Source organism: Dendrobates tinctorius, unplaced genomic scaffold (assembly GCF_039654945.1).
Source record: "Dendrobates tinctorius isolate UK_male_01 unplaced genomic scaffold, ASM3965494v1 ptg000251l, whole genome shotgun sequence".
NCBI lineage: Eukaryota > Metazoa > Chordata > Amphibia > Anura > Dendrobatidae > Dendrobates > Dendrobates tinctorius.
In genome coordinates, this window is record NW_027361918.1 from 3,252,508 (window position 1) to 3,273,876 (window position 21,369).

Consider the following 21,369-nt stretch of genomic DNA (forward strand, 5'->3'; position numbering starts at 1 on the left):
CTGAACAGTTGGCCGCATCTAAAGATGCATTAATCAAGTAGTCCGCCTCCATGGCTATCTGATTCGGGATTTCTGATACCTCCGCTGGCAGGCCTAGGTCCTTCAAGGCTCTATTCAAAAGTTTCTGACCAAGAAATCATGGCCTTGGCTACCCATGCTGCTGCGAACGAAGGAGAAAGCGCTGATCCTGATGCCTCAAATATTGAGCGAGCCAAGTTCTCTATGAGACGATCAGTGTAATCCTTAATAGAAGAACCTCTAGACACAGACAGTAAAGTTCTAGTAGCCAAGCGCGACACCGGAGGGTCCACCGTTGGGGATTCCGTCCACTTTTTACGGAGATCCGGGCGAAAAGGGTACTTCGCCTCGAGTGCCTTCTGACCAGAGAACCACCTGTCCGGCCATTCTCTGTGTTTTTGCACTATGTCCTCAAATTCAGGGTGAGTGCAAAATACTCTATGGGGACACTTGACACGCTTAAATGACACCTTATGGCCCGCAGCCAGAGTGGAATCCTCAATCCCCAGAGTCTGGTTGACGGCTTCTATGAGACTGTCAACCGTTTCCTGACCACCTGGCGTATCTAGGTCCAGGGGCATATCCGAGTCATAGTCCGAGCCTTGTTCGCTATCGACTGTTGGCGACAGGGAGCGAGAAGCAAAGCTCACGGATGCCGAGGCACCGGATGGACCGGGAGAAGCCGAGCGGGTTCGTTTCCCCCGGGTCTGCCTGGAGTGAGAGCGGCCCCTGCAGGCCGGAGGCTCATGTGAGGTAGAGGACCCCTCTAAGACAGGAGAGCCACTGTCCCTGCCCCTATCTAGGGCTCGAAGGGACTCGATTGCTCTCGTAAGTGACGCCATAGATTGCGACAGTGACAATGCCCATTCCGGGGGACCTGTTACACTGGGCTCGGTCGGAGGGGAGGGCTTCTGAGCGCGTTCGGACTCGCAGGCTTAGCATACCCGTTTGGCCTGCGCCCGCGGAAAAGCCGACTGACAGGAGAGGCATGCAGCGTATAGGAACGTATGTGTCTTAGATTTTCCTGACATGCTGTACCTGACAGGTCTCCGTGCTGACAAACAAAACTGCAGGGGGAGGGTTCTCTTTGTTCCAGATAGCGCGGCCTGTCCGATGGGCTGGGGCGCAGCACTTACCCCAGTCCTGTGTCCCCTGTGTCCTCAGCGTGCGAGGCGCTGCTTTAATCTGCACACCAGTAGTGCAGGCTGGCCCCCGGAAGAAAAAGAAGGATCCTGGGGGCAGTCTTTTCTTTGCGGCCTAGTTCCGGCCTAAAGCCGGGGACTAAATTTCCTCAGGCGCCCGCCCAGGCTACTGGGGGTGGGGCCACCGTGACATGATGCCAGGGGCGGGGCCTTCCGGCCGCGGCCTAGCGCTGGCTGAAGCTGGGGCCTCAATTTATTCCTCCAGCCGCCCGGGGGGGGCGGGCGAAACCGCCGGACCTCCCGAAATGCTCCGGATTCGGATCCCTGCAGGAGCCCTCCCTGGCCATCCACCTCCATCCAGCTCAGGTAGAGGGGAGGGGGGCCCTAAACAATCAGGACGGTGCAGGCACCCTAACTCTATCTAACCCCCCTGCAGGGGTGAGGAGAGGGACCGTCCGCCACCTTGCCCCCCGCAGTCCTTAGCATTGGTGGGGCCGTACAGACTACGCTTGTGCCTCTGTGCAGCCTGGTGTTTCCATACCCTTAGGTGGACAGGGCTAAGTCCGGCATCATGTCCCACGGTGCGGGAGAGGATACGTGGAGGGACACTCACACATGCTCGCCCGTTGTTGGTTTGGGGAGATCGGACCCTTTCAATAGGGACCATCGCCCGTATCTCACCTCCGTGGCCTGACAATATCCCACGTTGCGGGAGAGGATACGTGGAGGGACACTCGCACGTGCTCGCCCGTTGTTGGTTTGGGGAGATCGGACCCCTTCAATAGGGTCCGTCGCCCCTATCACATCTTCATGTGAAAAAAGGGAACATCCGGAAAAAAAAAAAAAAATGGTCAGTCTTGAGATAGACTGACGTGTGCCTCCAACAGACACTAAGCAATAAACTGGTTTCCGCCCGCAATCAGGGCGAGGGTGTATACGGTGGAGGAGGAGCTAACCTTTTTTTTTTCCACTTAGAGTCAGCCTCCAAGCGGCAGTAGCATACACCCACCGTACCTGTGTCCCCCAATGAGGCGAAGGAGAAAAGCAGGAGCACGTGGCCACTTTTTTTCCTAGTATGGTGTTCATGTAAGATCAAAATACAGGGTGGGCCATTTATAAGGTTAGACCTGGGTGGGCCATTTATATGGATACACCTAAATTAAATGGGAATAGTTGGTGATATCAACTTCCTGTTTGTGGCACATTAGTATATGGGAGGGGGAAACTTTTCAATATGGGTGGGGACCATGGCAGCCATTTTGAATTCGGCCCACCCTGTATACTGGCGCAGAATAGTCTTAGAAACACAAAACTTACATTTCTGGCATCTACATCCACAGAACAACCACCCAGTGAGTTTTCTAAGCTCCAGCACCAGCAGAATCCGATAAATGGATATCTGATAAACCGGGTCATCCTTCCACTCCATGTTTAGATTTAGTAGAAGGCTAATTTCTGAACAAGAATGATGATAGTCCCGCTGTCACTCTACGAGGTTTCCACCCAGAGACATGAAATTAATAAGGTTTTGGCAACTTCTGAAAACAGGAGTACATTCCATAGCTCCGCTCACTCAGTGAGGTCATGAACAGATGGTATAACATTAGTGAGCCCAGTTAGGAGGGGATCTTTTGCCCGGGGAACGAGCCACGAGGCTGTGCAATTGGACCTGATGAATTGGGACGGTTCCCTCCCTCCTACCAACCATCTCCACACGGCTTGCCAGTAACTGAAACATGTAAGCTAATCTTTAATCCATCTTTATTTTTTAATCATTTGTACATATTGTAATTGTCTTGTTTGTAACATCTTTTATATTTTTTTGTAAACACTGCCTATTTCTTTTTGGAGTAAAAGCTATAATATTTACTAGTTTGATTTTCCTTGCTCTAATAACTTATTACCACGACCTCCAAACTAAGTCAACACTACTGATTGGGTTGGCTCCTGATCCATTATCAATCATAAAATCAGGTGCTGGTGGCAGCGAAGTGTTTTGGGCTTTGGGGAGACTCTGGCAGTGACAGACGGAGTAGGAATAGTCGGAATAGTTATATCGCTCTCACTGCAGGGTACCCAATAGCCAGTACCCAGTACACAGCAAGGCGGCCCTTCTGGCGACTACTTATCCTAGGTGTAGTGCCCCGACTGACTTGACAGTAAGGGGGGGGCGACAGAGAGCTGCAAGTTCCAAACCGGAACTTGAAAGTGAGATAAAATAAATCCCCCTGACGAACTGGGGGCAACCAAACATCCCGAGTTCATGACAACTCTTATTACAGGTTAGGAGGAAAACAGGAACTCCGGAGCGAGAGGGGTTCTAACAATGTCATTCCTAATACCTCGGCCTGGAGAGTGGAGCTTCAAAAGGTTGGCAGATGGTCCTTTGTAGCCAGAAATCTAGCTAGGAAGTGGGGTTGAAGAAAACAAGCTGGGTAATAAGCAATGTAGTTACCTCCTTATTAGCCCTCACAGTAACATAGTTAGCAAGGCTGAAAGAGACATTTGTCCATCCAGTTCAGCCAATATTCCGTATGAATAAATCTCCAGATCTACGTCCTTCTAAAGAACCTAATCACTGTAAGATACAATATTGCTACGCTCCAGGAAGACATCCAGGCCTCTCCTGAACCCCTTGACTAAGTTCGCCATCACCACCTCCTCAGGCAGGGAATTCCAGATTCTCACTGCCCTAACAGTAAAGAATCCTCATCTATGTTGGGGGAAAAACCTTCTCTCCTCCAGACGCAGAGAATGCCCCCTTGTGACCGTCACCTTCCTTGGTATAAACAGATCCCATAACCAGGGATTTGTACAGAGGCAGTATAATGCTCTCATCATGTGTATCCAGACCTCTTTTAATGCACCCCATGATCCTGTTTGCCTTGGCAGCCGCTGCCTGGCACTGGCTGCTCCAGGTACTTTTATTATTAACTAGGTTCCCCAAGTCCTTCTCCAGGTCAGATTTACCCAGTGGTTTCCCGTTCAGTGTGTAATGGTGATACTGATTCCATTTTCCTATGTGTATAACCTTACATTTATCAATGTTAAACCCCATCTGCCACCTTTCGGCCCAAGTTTCCAACTTATCCAGATCCATATGTAGCAGAATACTATCTTCTCTTGTACTGACTGCTTTACATAGTTTTGTATCATCTGCAAATATCGATATTTTACTGTGTAAGCCTTCTACCAGATCATTAATAAATATGTTGAAGAGAACAGGTCCCAACACCGACCCAGTTAGAGAATATACCATTTATAAGGGAATATACCATTTACCTCGTTCCAGTTACATACCAGTGATGTCAATCTCGGCCATTCTGGGAACTTGAGCCCAGGACAAGGCATATAAAAATATAGCTTAACAATAGAAAAGATGTTCACATGTGGGGGTCAGCCGAGCAGAGCGTGATCCATAACCCTTCCCTAACCTCAAGGAAACAGAAGAACCTTAGACGGAAAAGTTCTGTTATTTCTGTTAATTCTCCTTTTTATAACAGTTTTGATTATTTGTGTGTCACCCTATTTTCTCCTTTTATGCCTTTTCTTATATGCGCTCTACTTCCTATAATAAACCGTAAACCTTTAATAAGTTTGGTTCTTCTCGGCTCTAAGAATCCATAGCCTTTCGAAGAGGGTGAGGCCTATTGACGGTCGGAAAGAAGTGTGTATTTTTGGGACTGATCACCCTGTTTATTTGATATAGTGTATTCCTCAGCTCTTGACTATCAGAATGGTTCCTTTTCCCGATAGCAACAGCAGACCTCCAAGGGGGCATTTATCTGTAGGTAAGGGGAATTCATCTCTATATGCTCCTCCATGTGACACTGTAGATGGGGGACATGTTTCTCTATCAGATCCTCCTCCATGTGTCACTATAGGTAGCGGCACTTTTCTCTGTATGCTCCTCCATATGTCTCAACATTTGGATGACTTATCAATAGACTCCTCCTCCATGTGTCTTTATAGGTAGGAGCACTTTTTTTTGTATATGTTCCTCCTCTATGTGTCACTGTAGGCAGTGACACTTTATTCTAAAGCCTCTACCACATATGTCAAAAAATGTGGTGGTACTAATTTCTATAGGCTCCTCCTCCATGTGCCACTGTAGGAGGGGGGCAGTTATCTCTATAGGCTCCTCCTCCAAGTATCATTGTAGGTGGGGCATGTTCCTCTATAGGCTCCTCCTCTATGTGTCACGGTAGGTAGAGAAACATTCTCTATAGGCTTTGCCACCATGTGCCACTGTAGCTGGGAGGGCACTTCTGTAATGTGTCTGCAAATGAGGGCACATTTCTTTATAGGTCTAATTTTGTGGTCTATTATTATTATACATTTTTATAGCGCCATTTATTTCATGGCGCTTTACATGTCAAAAGGGGTAAAATGTAGACAAGTACAATAAACATGAGCAAAACAAGGCACATACAAGTACAGAAGGGGAGAGGACAATGCCCATGAGGGCTTACAGTCTACAGGGGATGGGTGGGGATACACTAGGAGAGGGTGTAGCAGATTGTGCGGCAGTTCATTAGACTGAGGATCACTGCAGGTTGTTGGCTTGTCGGAAGCGGTGGGTCTTAAGGTTCTTTTTAGAAAGTTTCCATGGTAGGTGAAAGTCTGATGTGTTGGGGTAGAGAGTTCCAGAGTATGGGGGAGTGTTATGAATGGGTCACCGAGGAAGACAGCAGGACCAGGCTAAGCCACCAGAAAACCAGAGAGGTTGGTAACGAAGCGAATTGCAGACACCTGATCCTATCCACACAACTAGCAGTAGCCATGGAGCATACCTACGATGCCCTAGACGCCTCGGCACAGCCGGAGAGCCTAAAGCAAGAAAGGTGAAATCTAAACTGCCCCGGAGAAGACCCCAAAGGAATAGATAGCCCCCAAACATATATTGTCGGTGGGACAAGATGAAAACACAAACGCAGGCAGAAAAATAGACTGAGCAAATGATGGGGCCCAGACTGACTAGACAGGACAGGAAAGGAAAGACGCTGTCTGCAATCACGCAAAAGACCCTGAAAAATCCAACACGTCTGATGCACATAAAAACACTGAAGTCACACGACTTCGCCCCCACCATATCAGCACTCTGGTATATTCTGAAAACAAAGCAAAAAGAGACCAATATTACGGGCAGAACAAACTGACACAAACACTAACATATGGGCGGTGATCCAGCACAGCCCCAGCAGGAGCAAGCTGACCCGCACAAAGCAGAGATAGACAAAACTAGATCAAAGGCAAAAAGATTAGCAAATGAACCACTTAGCTGAACCATGCAGGAACAGAGCAGGAGACATCAGACCTCAGAAGGCACAGGAAGAAAATCACCAGCAGGGATTGAAGGAAGTCAGCTGTCTTAAATACTCCAGTCAGAAACCCCAGATCTCCAATCGTCATTATCATTATCAGGTGGCAAGCCTCTGTCAGTCTTACCAGCTCCACTACCTCCAGTAACCACCAGAGGGAGCCCAGTAAGAGAACTCGCAACACCTCTGTCAATGTGACCAGCTCCACTACCTTCAGTAATCACCAAAGGGAGCCCAGAAAGAGAATTCACAACAGTACCGCCCCTGCATGCGCAGTAGTTTTCTGCGCCGAGATTCCCAGCCCCGCAGTGTGAATAAACCATAAGCGACTGCGGGACCGGATCTCTGGCCGCCGACGTCATGACAGAGGACGGGCGACGGTAACCAAGAATACATAGTACAGCCTGCGCAGGCGCCAGGATTTGAAAATAAAGATTTGGAGGCGGAGACACAATGCAGGAAGACATGACTGACCTATGTGAGGCGTCTCTTTTGTCAGATGGGGAAAGACATGCCCCCCCGACAAATATCAGGTATGTCAGACCAATTTTAAAAATGATTATTTTGGCAGTGCAAGGTACCCTAAATAAAGGATCCACCTTGACAGAATGCAGCATTAGTGCTGCACAAGGTGGCTCTTACTTAAAAACGCCTGCAGGGGGTGACAGGTTCACTTGAAGCTCCTGAAATGCCGAGACTGCTTCTGGAGACCAGTTCACCACATCAGCGCCCTTTTTGGTCAAATCCGTCAGTGGTTTAACAATATCAGAAAAATTACTTATAAATTTATGTTATAAATTAGCAAACCCAAAAACTTATGGAGAGCCTTCAGAGAAGTGGGCTGAACCCAATCATAAATGGCCTGTACCTTGGCCGGGTCCATTTCAGTAGCAGACGGGGACAAAATGAATCCCAAAAATGAAATCCTCTGTACACCAAAAAGGCATTTCGATCCCTGACATACAGGGAATTCTCCCTCAGGATCCGGAACACAGTCCGAACATGTTCCACATGAGAGTCCCAATCACTGGAAAAGATCAAAATATCATCCAGATAGATGATCAAAAACTTATCCACAAAGTCTCGGAAAATATCATTCATAAAAGATTGGAAGACAGAAGGGGCATTAGTGAGCCCAAAAGGCATCACCAGGTACTCAAAATGTCCCTCCGGAGTATTAAACGCCGTCTTCCATTCATCCCCGTGCTTGATGCGAATAAGATTATACGCCCCCCTGAGGTCAAGCTTGGTAAACCAGCAGGCACTCTTAACCCTGGAGAATAAATCAGACATCAGAGGTAACGGATACTGATATTTAACAGTGATTTTGTTAAGGGAACGATAATCAATACACGGTCTTAATGAACCATCTTTCTTGGCCACAAAAAAAAAAAAACAGCGCCTAATGGTGAAGGTATAATATGACCCTTCTCCAACGACTCCTTAATATAGGGTCGCATAGCCTCATGTTCAAGTACAGATAAGTTGAAAAGCCGACCCTTGGGAAATTTACACCCGGGCATTAACTCAATTGCACAGTCATAACTCCTATGAGGAGGCAAAGACGCAGACTTAAGCCCCCATTACACATAGCGATATCGCTAGCAATATCGCTGTAACGTCACCGATTTTGTGACGTAGCAGCGATATTGCTAGCGATATAACTATGTGTGATACTTATCTCCGACCGGCTCTCCGTCGTTGATCGCGCAGCTCCATTTCTCATCGTCGGCTTCCTGCTGGGCTTCCTGTTGCGCCGACGAGCGACGCGTGGACGCGGGCGGGAGGACGTCAGGATCGCCGCGTCTGACAGGTAAGTAGCGACCCCCGACCCCAGCGATGTCGCTGGTGAGATCTGCCTGTGTGGCAGCTCACTAGCGACCACTTAGCGATGCACCAGTGATCCATATCGTTGTTGGGATCGCTGGTGCATCGCTAAGTGTAACAGTACCCTTACTCTCACTAAATACATCAGAAAAATCAGCCAAATAGTCAGGAACATTATGAGACTGGGGAGAGGTGGAGAAAACAGGAGTGTCACCAAGAGCACACCGACAGCCCCAACTCACCACAGACACAGATTTCCAATCCAAAACATTATTATTATTATTATTATAAGTTTGCAACTAAGGAAAACACAGTACAATAGTATCAAGCAAATTGTGCAAAAAAAAAAATTTTACAATTCTCTTGGTGGTCCGGGGCGACCTACATTATCACCTGGGTCCAAAACTGGGGTTTATTCTCTGCGAAAGGAGTAGCATCAATCCCTCTCAAAGAAATAGGGGTTCTCAGGGGCACCATGGGGAAACCACAACGTTTAGCAAAGTCTAAATCCATCAGATTCAAAGCTGCTCCTGAATCAACAAAAGCCTTAGCGGAAAATATAGACAACTAGCAGATCAGAGTAATCGTCAAAAGGAACTTAGGCTGTACACTGCCCATGGCAAATGTGTGAGCAAAACGTTTTTCTCGTTTAGGGCAGACAGAAATAACATGAGAGGCGTCCCCACAAAAGAAGCATAACTTATTACGCCTTCTGAACTCTTGACGTTGCGTCCTAGACAAAACCCTATCAGATTGCATGGGTTCAGAAGTTTGTTCAAAAGGCGGCAACACCTCTCGCGTAGCGACTTGACTGGCTAATGACATAGAATCGTTAAGACCAGAGGGGACAGGAAATCCCACCTTAACATCTTTTACGGTTTCTGACAGACCTTTCCGAAAGAGAGCTGCTAGGGCATCATCATTCCATTTAGTAAGGACCGCCCACTTTCGGAATTTTTGACAATATAACTGCAGAATCCTGACCCTGGTTCAATACCAATAAGGTTTTCTCAGCTTGATCAATAGCATTAGGTTCATCATACAACAACCCCAAGGCTTGTGTCCACATTAGCCAGAATAGGATCTCCAGGTGTCAGAGAAAAAGCCCAATCCTGGGGATCACCGCGCAGCAGGGAGATGACAATTTTGCTGCAAAGAGCTCCCCGATGAGTTAGGTTTCAAAGCAAGAAATAGTTTACAATTATTCTTAAAATTCAAAAATTCAGACCGATCCCCAGAAAACACATCAGGAGTAGGGATCTTTGGTTCCACAACAGATGATTGAGCGAGATAGGTAGAAATTCCCCGCACTTCAGCAGCGAGCTGCTCAACACGATCGGACAATTGCTTAGTCTCCATTAAAGAAAAAATCCTCTGACAGCCCCAGAGAAAAAGAGGAAAAAATATATATATAAAAAAAAATTCTGACACTTTTCCTGTTTTTTTTTTACAATTCTTTCCTTCTGCGAGTACACTAGAGTCTAAAGTTTAGGCTGGTGATTCTGTTATGAATAGGTCACCGAGGAGGATGGCAGGAATAGCCTAGGCCACCAGGAAACCAGAAAGGTTGGTAACTTAGCGGATTGCAGACCCCTAATCCTAACAACACAACTAGCAGTAGCCGTGGGGCGTACCTACGATGCCCTCGACGCCTCTTCACAGCCGGAGAACTAACTAAGCCTAAAGCAGGAAAGGTTAAATCTAAACTGCCCCGGAGTAGAAACCCAAAGAAATAGATAGCCCCTAAACATATATTGTCGGTGAGACAAGATGAGTGACAAACACAGGCAGAAAATAGACTGAGGAAATAATGGGGCCCAAACTGTCTAGATAGGAAAGGAAAGACTGCAATCACGCAAAAACCCTAAAAAATCCAACACATCTGATGTACAAAAAACACTGAGGTCTCACGACCTCTCCCCCACTATATCAGCATTCTGGTGAAACTGGCAGCAAAGCAAAAGGGACTAATATAACAGGGGGCTGAACAAACTGACACAACTGCAACATATGGAGCGGGGTCCAGCACAGCTCCAGCAGGGAGCACGCTGAACCCTCACAGCAAAGCAGAAAGAAGCAAAACCAGATCAGATGCAAAGGATTAACAAATGAACAACTTAACTGAAAAATGCAGGATCAGGCAGGAGACAGCAGACCTCAGAATGCACAGGAAGAACTAATCACCAGCAACAACTGAGGGAAGCCTGCTGACTTATATCCTCCCAATCAGTAACCCGTGATTTCCAATCATCGTCGTCAGGTGGCAGACTTCTATCAACCCGGCCAGCTCCACTACCCACAATAACCACCAGAGGGAGCCCCGACTCAGAAGTCCGATCAAGAGAATTCACAACACATGTCCTCTCTATTCATATGGGAAGCAGAAGGCTTCAGTGTAAATCCATGGCTCTTCTAGTTATACATAATATTATGGGGGACGACTCTTAATTGTCCTTAGTGAAGACTCCCAGGTGCAGTACTCTAGATACAAGATAATAATTAGGGCAGTTGTCTGACCGGTGTCGTCTCATCCAGGGCTGTGGAGTCGGTAAGCCAAACCTGCGACTCCGACTCCTCAATTTCCCTTACACCGACTCCGACTTCACGACTCCGACTCCCACATATATTGCTTATACTTAAGTGAAAAATGTATTGTAGTACAATGTGAACATCAGACATTTAATCATTTCTATGATACAATAATCAAGATGTTTAGATAGAACATAATATATATTTATTGGAATACAACTTTAGAACACAAAAAACTGTAATAAATTGTAAATAAGTAACACACTATGTAATACCACAAAAACACATCCGGCACCGGGTTTTCATAAACCATAACATAGCCCATGCGGTTTATTCCTCCATCATAAACCCACAGCAGCAATATACAACAGCTTAGCGTCCATTACAGAGCTTCACTCTGGTTATCCTGTACTCACACAGGTTATGCAAATGTCCATTACGCAGGCTCTTCAGCCTCAGTGTTATCTCACCCGTCAGGGTTCCTCATGCGGCTTCACCATCCCGCACATGTTCATTTCCTCCAGGGAACTCTCAGGCACACATCACCATTGCTCACAGCCACCTCACATGCTGTGAGCCAGGAGACACCTCTCCTAGCGGGACCTTCCGCTCTGGACCAACCAGGTCCCTGCATTCACCACCTGTGACCTACCCTGGCCACTATATATGGTCCGTAGCCACGCCCAGCGGGTCACATGACTATGACCTCATCACAGGTCCTTGACCCACTCACAGTCTTTTACTATAGTGTACTAAACACACCCCCTGGGTGGGTTTGTAGGTAACTAGGCTCGACCGTCTCCCTAGTTACCTGGAGACTTCTCCCTGAAACATTGAAACAACACCTCAGCAATATCACTGCTGATCAATACACACATCAGTCTCCATCTCAAGGCCACCCACCTTGAGATACATAATGGTCATTCATGACTCTGCCATTCAACATCTCTCCTCGGACATCCACACAGCGCCCCCTAGCGGACACAGTGGTCGCTACACCACTATATATATATATACACACACACACACACTATGTAATAAACTATGTAAGTGGCAAAAAAACAGTTTTCAACAAAAACATACTAAATAACATTTGTGCAGTCTATGAATTTGTTCTAAGAAATAGAATTGCCTCCATCAGATCCTCCTTCATAGATGACCTCAAACCTGACCTAATAATTCTAAGGCCAGACAACAACATCTCTACAGTAACTTGGGTTGGAGGTAAAGCCGTAACCACATGGGCAACATCTCTAACAATTTCCGGGTATAAAGGAATTGCCTCGTGCACAGTCAGTTTTGACGAATGGTTGACTTTTCTATTTCTTTGAGAGCAAGTGAAACATTTTGCTGAAATATGGTCAATCTGCTGCTATAGGAGACGGATTGAAGTCTTTTTCCTTGCGGGAACGCTTTGCCTGCTCCATATCATCCAAATACTTGTCAAAGTTAAACTCCTCATCTGATGAGGATGAGGATATGGCAGCAGTAGCACTGCCAGGACCCAAGTCCTCTTGCGCCTGGCAGTTCTCCTGTAGGCCACTCATCCTAACCGCTACCTCAGTCAGAGCTGCTTTTCCTTTAGTAAGCTGTTGATCATCAAGCAATATACGATGACTCGGGTCCACATAAACAGCTGCCAGAAAAATTTATATTTTTCAATAGCTGTGTCTCTCTCCGTTTCATTGAAGTAGCAATGCTATCTGTGATTAAACCTCCTCTTTGGGACAGGCAAAATAGAAAGTTCTTCCACTCCCTTATGAAAATGCCAGGAGTTAAATCCTCAGCTTATAATTTTTTTAGTCACTGTAAATGGGTGATTAAGCAATTCCTTCAATTCAGCCACCTATGTCCATTGACCTTCATTTAGGGTTACCTGAGGGTTCGCCATATCTAAAAGAAACGGTTTTAGTTCGAGCAATCGCTCAATCATTAAACAAGTGCTGCCCCACCGAGTGGCTTGATCCACAATTGCCCCTTTCCCAGCACGTCTCTTGAAGATGGAATCAATTTTAGGGGTTACGGCGGCAATAGCCAATTTCCTCACTTTTCCAATCAGATTTCTAGCATGTCCCTCTTGCAGACTGTCTCTTATTGCCAGCTGCAGCGTGTGCACAACACAACGCATGTGATGAATAGGAAAGAGGCGTGAAGCAGCTTCAACAAGATCATCTATTTCTACAGTATAATCTTGCTGTTCTTCTGTAGTAATATCTGATTGTTCCTCAGTTACATGAACAGCACTGTGGCCTTCCATCTCATACACACTGAATCCTAAGTGTTCTTCTAGCTGTTGTCCTTTACTCTCATTCATCAGTGTAATTGCACTTATCATGTGTGAAGCATTGTCCGTGACAATAACAAGAACCTGTTCTTGTGTGAATGTAGCCTTAGATCAGGAATAGAACAGTCATTTATAGGACATTTCATAACTTTCACAAATTCCTATGAAAAATTATTCAGCACATTCTGCATTGAACTACTGTACCCAATTTATTATATATTTTAGGAGTTGGAGCCGGTCCATTTTATACAGACTCCACGACTCCGACTCCACAGCCCTGGTCTCATCATCTGTAATGTTTGTTAGTCCAGCGATAATCACTATGGAGACTGGCGCTCCGGGTCCTGTTCAGACGTCCCTGATGGATCTAATGTACATTGTACACTAAGGCCTCTCCCACATTACACGGGTTGGAGGCCTCTCCCACATTACACGGGTTGGAGGCCTCTCCCACATTACACGGATTGGAGGCCTCTCCCACATTACACGGATTGGAGGCCTCTCCCACATTACACGGGTTGGAGGCCTCTCCCACATTACACGGGTTGGAGGCCTCTCCCACATTACACGGATTGGAGGCCTCTCCCACATTACACGGATTGGAGGCCTCTCCCACATTACACGGGTTGGAGGCCTCTGCCACATTACACGGGTTGGAGGCCTCTCTCACATTACACGGGTTGGAGGCCTCTCTCACATTACACGGGTTGGAGGCCTCTCCCACATTACACGGATTGGAGGCCTCTCCCACATTACACGGATTGGAGGCCTCTCCCACATTACACGGGTTGGAGGCCTCTCCCACATTACACGGGTTGGAGGCCTCTCCCACATTACACGGATTGGAGGCCTCTCCCACATTACACGGATTGGAGGCCTCTCCCACATTACACGGGTTGGAGGCCTCTCCCACATTACACGGATTGGAGGCCTCTCCCACATTACACGGATTGGAGGCCTCTCCCACATTACACGGGTTGGAGGCCTCTCCCACATTACACGGGTTGGAGGCCTCTCCCACATTACACGGGTTGGAGGCCTCTCTCACATTACACGGGTTGGAGGCCTCTCCCACATTACACGGATTGGAGGCCTCTCCCACATTACACGGATTGGAGGCCTCTCCCACATTACACGGGTTGGAGGCCTCTCCCACATTACACGGGTTGGAGGCCTCTCCCACATTACACGGATTGGAGGCCTCTCCCACATTACACGGATTGGAGGCCTCTCCCACATTACACGGGTTGGAGGCCTCTCCCACATTACACGGGTTGGAGGCCTCTCCCACATTACACGGGTTGGAGGCCTCTCCCACATTACACGGATTGGAGGACAGTCCTATGTTACACAGGTTGGAGACATCTATATTACATGGGATGGAGGCCTATTCTATATTACACGGGATGGAGGCCTCTCCTATATTACACGGGATGGAGGCCTCTCCTATATTACACGGGATGGAGGCCTCTCCCACATTACATGGATTGGAGGCCTCTCCCACATTACACGGATTGGAGGCCTCTCCCACATTACACGGGATGGAGGCCTCTCCCACATTACATGGATTGGAGGCCTCTCCCACATTACACGGGTTGGAGGACAGTCCTATGTTACACAGGTTGGAGACATCTATATTACATGGGATGGAGGCCTATTCTATATTACACGGGATGGAGGCCTCTCCTATATTACACGGGATGGAGGCCTCTCCTATATTACACAGGATGGAGGCCTCTCCGATATTACACAGGATGGAGGCCTCTCCTATATTACACGGGATGGAGGCCTCTCCTATATTACACGGGATGGAGGCCTCTCCTATATTACACGGGATGGAGGCCTCTCCTATATTACACGGGATGGAGGCCTCTCCTATATTACACGGGATGGAGACCTCTCCTATATTACACGGGATGGAGGCCTCTCCTATATTACACGGGATGGAGGCCTCTCCTATATTACATGGGATGAAGGTCTCTCGTATGATGAGATGACGGAAAATTTGGGCATGGTTAGTTAAGAAAAAAGAGATCTCATTTACATGTATATATATATATATATATGTGGTCAATAGAGAGGACGGCACAAGACTTATTCCTTCCATAGACCATATTAACGACAAGGGGGCAATCATTATGGGTTTCCACTCAGCAGATAATAGAAATATAGAAGAGTTTACCTCTCCACTCAGCAGATAATAGAAATATAGAAGAGTTTACCTCTCCACTCAGCAGATAATAGAAATATAGAAGAGTTTACCTCTCCTCTCAGCAGATAATAGAAATATAGAAGAGTTTACCTCTCCACTCAGCAGATAATAGAAATATAGAAGAGTTTACCTCTCCACTCATCAGATAATAGAAATATAGAAGAGTTTACCTCTCCTCTCAGCAGATAATAGGAATATAGAAGAGTTTACCTCTCCACTCAGCAGATAATAGGAATATAGAAGAGTTTACCTCTCCACTCAGCAGATAACAGAAATATAGAAGAGTTTACCTCTCCACTCAGCAGATAATAGAAATATAGAAGAGTTTACCTCTCCACTCATCAGATAATAGAAATATAGAAGAGTTTACCTCTCCACTCAGCAGATAATAGAAATATAGAAGAGTTTACCTCTCCACTCATCAGATAATAGAAATATAGAAGAGTTTACCTCTCCTCTCAGCAGATAATAGAAATATAGAAGAGTTTACCTCTCCACTCAGCAGATAATAGAAATATAGAAGAGTTTACCTCTCCACTCAGCAGATAATAATAGAAATATAGAAGAGTTTACCTCTCCTCTCAGCAGATAATAGAAATATAGAAGAGTTTACCTCTCCTCTCAGCAGATAATAGAAATATAGAAGAGTTTACCTCTCCACTCAGCAGATAATAGAAATATAGAAGAGTTTACCTCTCCACTCAGCAGATAATAATAGAAATATAGAAGAGTTTACCTCTCCTCTCAGCAGATAATAGAAATATAGAAGAGTTTACGTCTCCACTCATCAGATAATAGAAATATAGAAGAGTTTACCTCTCCACTCAGCAGATAATAGAAATATAGAAGAGTTTACCTCTCCACTCAGCAGATAATAATAGAAATATAGAAGAGTTTACCTCTCCACTCAGCAGATAATAGAAATATAGAAGAGTTTACCTCTCCGCTCAGCAGATAATAATAGAAATATAGAAGAGTTTACCTCTCCACTCAGCAGATAATAGAAATATAGAAGCGTTTACCTCTCCACTCAGCAGATAATAATAGAAATATAGAAGAGTTTACCTCTCCTCTCAGCAGATAATAGAAATATAGAAGAGTTTACCTCTCCACTCAGCAGATAATAGAAATATAGAAGAGTTTACCTCTCCACTCAGCAGATAATAGAAATATAGAAGAGTTTACCTCTCCACTCAGCAGATAATAGAAATATAGAAGAGTTTACCTCTCCGCTCAGCAGATAATAGAAATATAGAAGAGTTTACCTCTCCTCTCAGCAGATAATAGAAATATAGAAGAGTTTACCTCTCCACTCAGCAGATAATAGAAATATAGAAGAGTTTACCTCTCCACTCAGCAGATAATAGAAATATAGAAGAGTTTACCTCTCCTCTCAGCAGATAATAGAAATATAGAAGAGTTTACCTCTCCACTCAGCAGATAATAGAAATATAGAAGAGTTTACCTCTCCACTCAGCAGATAATAGAAATATAGAAGAGTTTACCTCTCCACTCAGCAGATAATAGAAATATAGAAGAGTTTACCTCTCCACTCAGCAGATAATAGAAATATAGAAGAGTTTACCTCTCCACTCAGCAGATAATAGAAATATAGAAGAGTTTACCTCTCCACTCAGCAGATAATAGAAATATAGAAGAGTTTACCTCTCCACTCAGCAGATAATAGAAATATAGAAGAGTTTACCTCTCCTCTCAGCAGATAATAGAAATATAGAAGAGTTTACCTCTCCACTCAGCAGATAATAGAAATATAGAAGAGTTTACCTCTCCACTCAGCAGATAATAGAAATATAGAAGAGTTTACCTCTCCGCTCAGCAGATAATAGAAATATAGAAGAGTTTACCTCTCCACTCAGCAGATAATAGAAATATAGAAGAGTTTACCTCTCCTCTCAGCAGATAATAGAAATATAGAAGAGTTTACCTCTCCTCTCAGCAGATAATAGAAATATAGAAGAGTTTACCTCTCCACTCAGCAGATAATAGAAATATAGAAGAGTTTACCTCTCCGCTCAGCAGATAGTGATAATATAGAAGAGTTTACCTCTCCACTCAGCAGATAATAGAAATATAGAAGAGTTTACCTCTCCGCTCAGCAGATAGTGATAATATAGAGGAGTTTACCTCTCCACTCAGCAGATAGTGATAATATAGAAGAGTTTACCTCTCCGCTCAGCAGGGAGATGATCTCTGAGGTGAAGTCTATGATTCTTCTGGAAATGTTGCTCTCGTCTTCGTCCATGTCTGGTTCGTCATTCGGGGAGAAATCTGGGTGGTGTGAAGGGATCTGGGTCTTCGGGGTCTTTATGATAGGAGGCTGTAAATCATACAAGGACATCACCGTCAGTCACATACAGATCTGATCTCATTGCACAGTGACATTTACAGATTATTAATAGGTATTTTACACATGTCCATCAGGTGAGACTTTCCACCTGTTAGGACCAGGCTTGCGCTTTCCAACATCCTATGAAGACATCTGAAGCCTCGGTTCCTTATGGCCTTCATGAATATCGGAGGTCCGTGTAGAAGTTTCGGGGCCTCTAATATGACGGCACATAGCAGAATCCATACCTGTGTAACTAGTAAAGTCTCTCCCTTTTTGGGTAAAGGAATACGACTTGGACATCACACGCTGGGTGAGATACTTTTCGTTACATTGTGTCAGTGAGGCCATTGTATTAGCCGCTTGGTTCGGGATAATAGACGCCCGTTCATTGAATACTATGTAAACTATGTGACTTTTTACAAGCGCTTTGTATTGGAGTTTAAAATAGAGAACTGCTGCGCATGCCCGAGATTCCCAGCCCCGCAGTGTGAATAAATCATAAGCGACTGCGGGGCGGGATCTGTGGCTGCGCGATATGAACCCCGGGATGTGATGTGAGAGCACGGGCAGCGCTGACTGCGCATGCTCACGAAACTATAGTACAGCGCAGGCGCCGCATTTCTAAAGAACACTGAGGAGCGGCGGTGCCAATTACGAAATGAGTGATGGATGAGAGGCGTCTGTCAGAGGGGGAAAGTCCTGCCCCCCTGTCAAAATTCAGGTATTTTTTGAACAATTTTATAAACGATTATTTCTGCGGTGGAAGGGACACTAAGTAACAGAGCCACCTTGACAGAAAGCAGCATTAGTGCTGCACAAGGAGGCTCCTTTACTTAAAAACGCCTGGGGGGGGGTGACAGGTTCCCTTTAGGCTATGTGCAAACGTAGCGGATTGGGCTGCGGTTTATCATCTCTACACTGTTAAAGGTGAGAAACCGCTGCGGATTCCGCATAAACAATTGACATGCTGCGGATTGTAATCCGCTGCAAATCCGAGCGTAAAAAACCGCAGCGTAGGCACAGCGGCGTTTAAAATCCATAGGCTAACATGGTGCTGTACCATATCAGCAGAACTGCTGCGGATCCACAACGTGTGCACACAGCCTTACAGTCTCTCCCTGCATCAGCTCGGCTTCATCACATCCCTCAGTCTTAGCCTCTAGAGAACCTGTCCACTTAGAGAACACTATTTCTGCCATTTCATTGGTGATCTGCGGGTGAATAATGTGACATTGCTGCTCGGTTGCTTTACTGAAAGTAAATGAACCCATTTCCTCCCCGGAGATTTCCAGCCCTCAGTCCCAGGTGCGTGTATGGAGCGGCTTCTCTCACCGCTCACTGTACCGAGCGCTGGCTGGGAACATGCCCGGCACACAGCCGGCTCTATACCGCGTCTGTACCGACACCACTGTATGTACAATGTAACAGTTAGCAAAGAATAGGAATACGGGTAATAAATGGGAAATGTGTAAGAACGTCCTTAATAGGCGCTGTAAGCGGTTTATACCTTGTGGGAATAAAAGGAGAAGAAACAGGAAAAACCCAATATGGCTAAACACAGAAGTAAGAGGGGCGATAACAGTAACAACAAAGCATTTACACTACTAAAGCAGGACGGCACCGCTGAGGATCTAACAACTACAGGGAGAAAATACTTTATCTAAAAAAATAATTACAGCTGCCAAAAAGGAGACAGAGAAGCACAAAGGAGAGTAACACTGATCCCAAGCTGTTCTTCACCTATATCAATAGTAACAGAATCACAAGTGACAGTGTAGGAGCCTTATAAAACTGTGAGGAAAGTATGGTTGTAGATGACGAGGAAAAAGCGAATATATTACACACCTTCTTCTCCACGGTATTCACGGTGGAAAATGAAATGCCGAGAGACAAAGAAAACCCGATATTAAGGGTCACCAATCTAACCCAAGAAGAGGGGCGAAACCGGCTAAATAAGATTACAATAGATAAATCTCCGGGTCCGGATGGCATACACCCACGAGTACTAAGAGAACTAAGTAATGTAATAGACAAGCCATTATTTCTTATATTTAGAGACTCTATAGCGACGGGGTCTGTTCCACAGGACTGGCGCATAGCAAATGTGGTACCAATATTCAAAAAGGCTCTAAAAGTGACCTGGAAATTATAGGCCAGTGAGTCTAACCTCTATTGTTTGTGAGATATGTGAAGGGTTTCTGAGGGACGTTATTCTGGATGATCTCACTGAGAATAACTGTGTAACGCCATATCAGCATGGGGTTATGAGGAATCGCTCCTGTCACACCAATCTAATCAGCTTTTATGAAGAGGTAAGCTATAGACTGGACCAAGGTGAGTCATTGGACGTGGTATATCTGGATTTTTCCGAAGCGTTTGATACCGTGCCACACAAGAGGTTGGTACACAAAATGAGAATGCGGAGTCTGGGGGAAAATGTGTGTAAATGGGTAAGTAACTGGCTGAGTGATAGAAAGCAGAGGGGGGTTATAAATGGTATATTCTCTAACTGGGTCGCTGTGACCAGTGGAGACCGCAGGGGTCGGTGTTGGGACCTCTTCTCTTCAACATATTTATTAACGATCTGGTAGAAGGTTTACACAGTAAAATATCGATATTTGCAGATGATACAAAACTATGTGATGCAGTCAATACAAGAGAAGATAGTATTCTTCTACAGATGGAGCTGGATAAGTTGGGAACTTGGGCGGAAAGGTGGCAATGATAAATGTAAGCTTATATACATGGGAAGAAGGAATCAATATCACCATTACACACTGAACGGGAAGCCACTGGGTAAATCTGACATGGAGAAGGACTTGGGGATCCTAGGTAATGATAAACTTACCTGGAGCAGCCAGTGCCAGGCAGCGGCTGCCAAGGCAAACAGGATCATGGGGTGCATTAAAATAGGTCTGGATACACATGATGAGAGCATTATACTGCCTCTGTACAAATCCCTGGTTACACCGCACATGGAGGACTGTGTACAGTTTTGGGCACCGGTGCTCAGGAAGGATATAATGGAACTAGAGCGAGTACAAAGGAGAGCAACAAAATTAATAAAGGGGATGGGGGAACTACAATACCCAGAGGGATTAGCAAAATTAGGATTATTTAGTGTAGAGAAAAGACGACTGAGGGGCGATCTAATAACAATGTATAAGTATATAAGGGGACAATACAAATATCTCTCCAAGGATCTGTTTATACCAAGGAAGGTGACGGTCACAAGGGGGCATTCTCTGCGTCTGGAGGAGAGAAGGTTTTCCCACCAACATAGAAGAGGATTCTTTCCTGTTAGGGCAGTGAGAATCTGGAATTCCTTGCCTGAGGAGGTGGTGATGGCGAACTCAGTCGAGGGGTTCAGGAGAGGCCTGGATGTCTTCCTGGAGAATAACAATATTGTATCTTACAGTTATCGTTAGGTTCTTTAGAAGGACGTAGATCTGGGGAATTATTCTGACGGAATACAGGCTGAACTGGATGGACGAAAAAGAATGGCGGCAAGCATAGTATAGGAATGGGTGAAACTATCCACTCATTAGTGTGCAATAAGATTATAATTAAATCATATATCACACAAAATATAAATATGGAAAAAATCTGAACCAACTGCACAAGAAAGCCGGATTACTTACCGGTAATGCTCTTTTAATGAGTCCACGACAGCACCCACTTGGAGA

The 21,369-nt window shown here is 45.6% G+C and overlaps 1 protein-coding gene across 1 annotated transcript in view; it reads right to left on the reverse strand.

Moving 5' to 3' along the window:
* Positions 1–21,369, reverse strand: part of LOC141065427 (uncharacterized) — a 120,333-nt gene that overhangs the window by 82,249 nt on the left and 16,715 nt on the right. The window contains exon 2 of the mRNA XM_073557921.1: positions 17,519–17,671. Within this exon, the coding sequence (XP_073414022.1) occupies positions 17,519–17,596 (78 nt within the window). The 5' untranslated portion in view covers positions 17,597–17,671. The remainder of the gene's footprint in view (positions 1–17,518; positions 17,672–21,369) is intronic.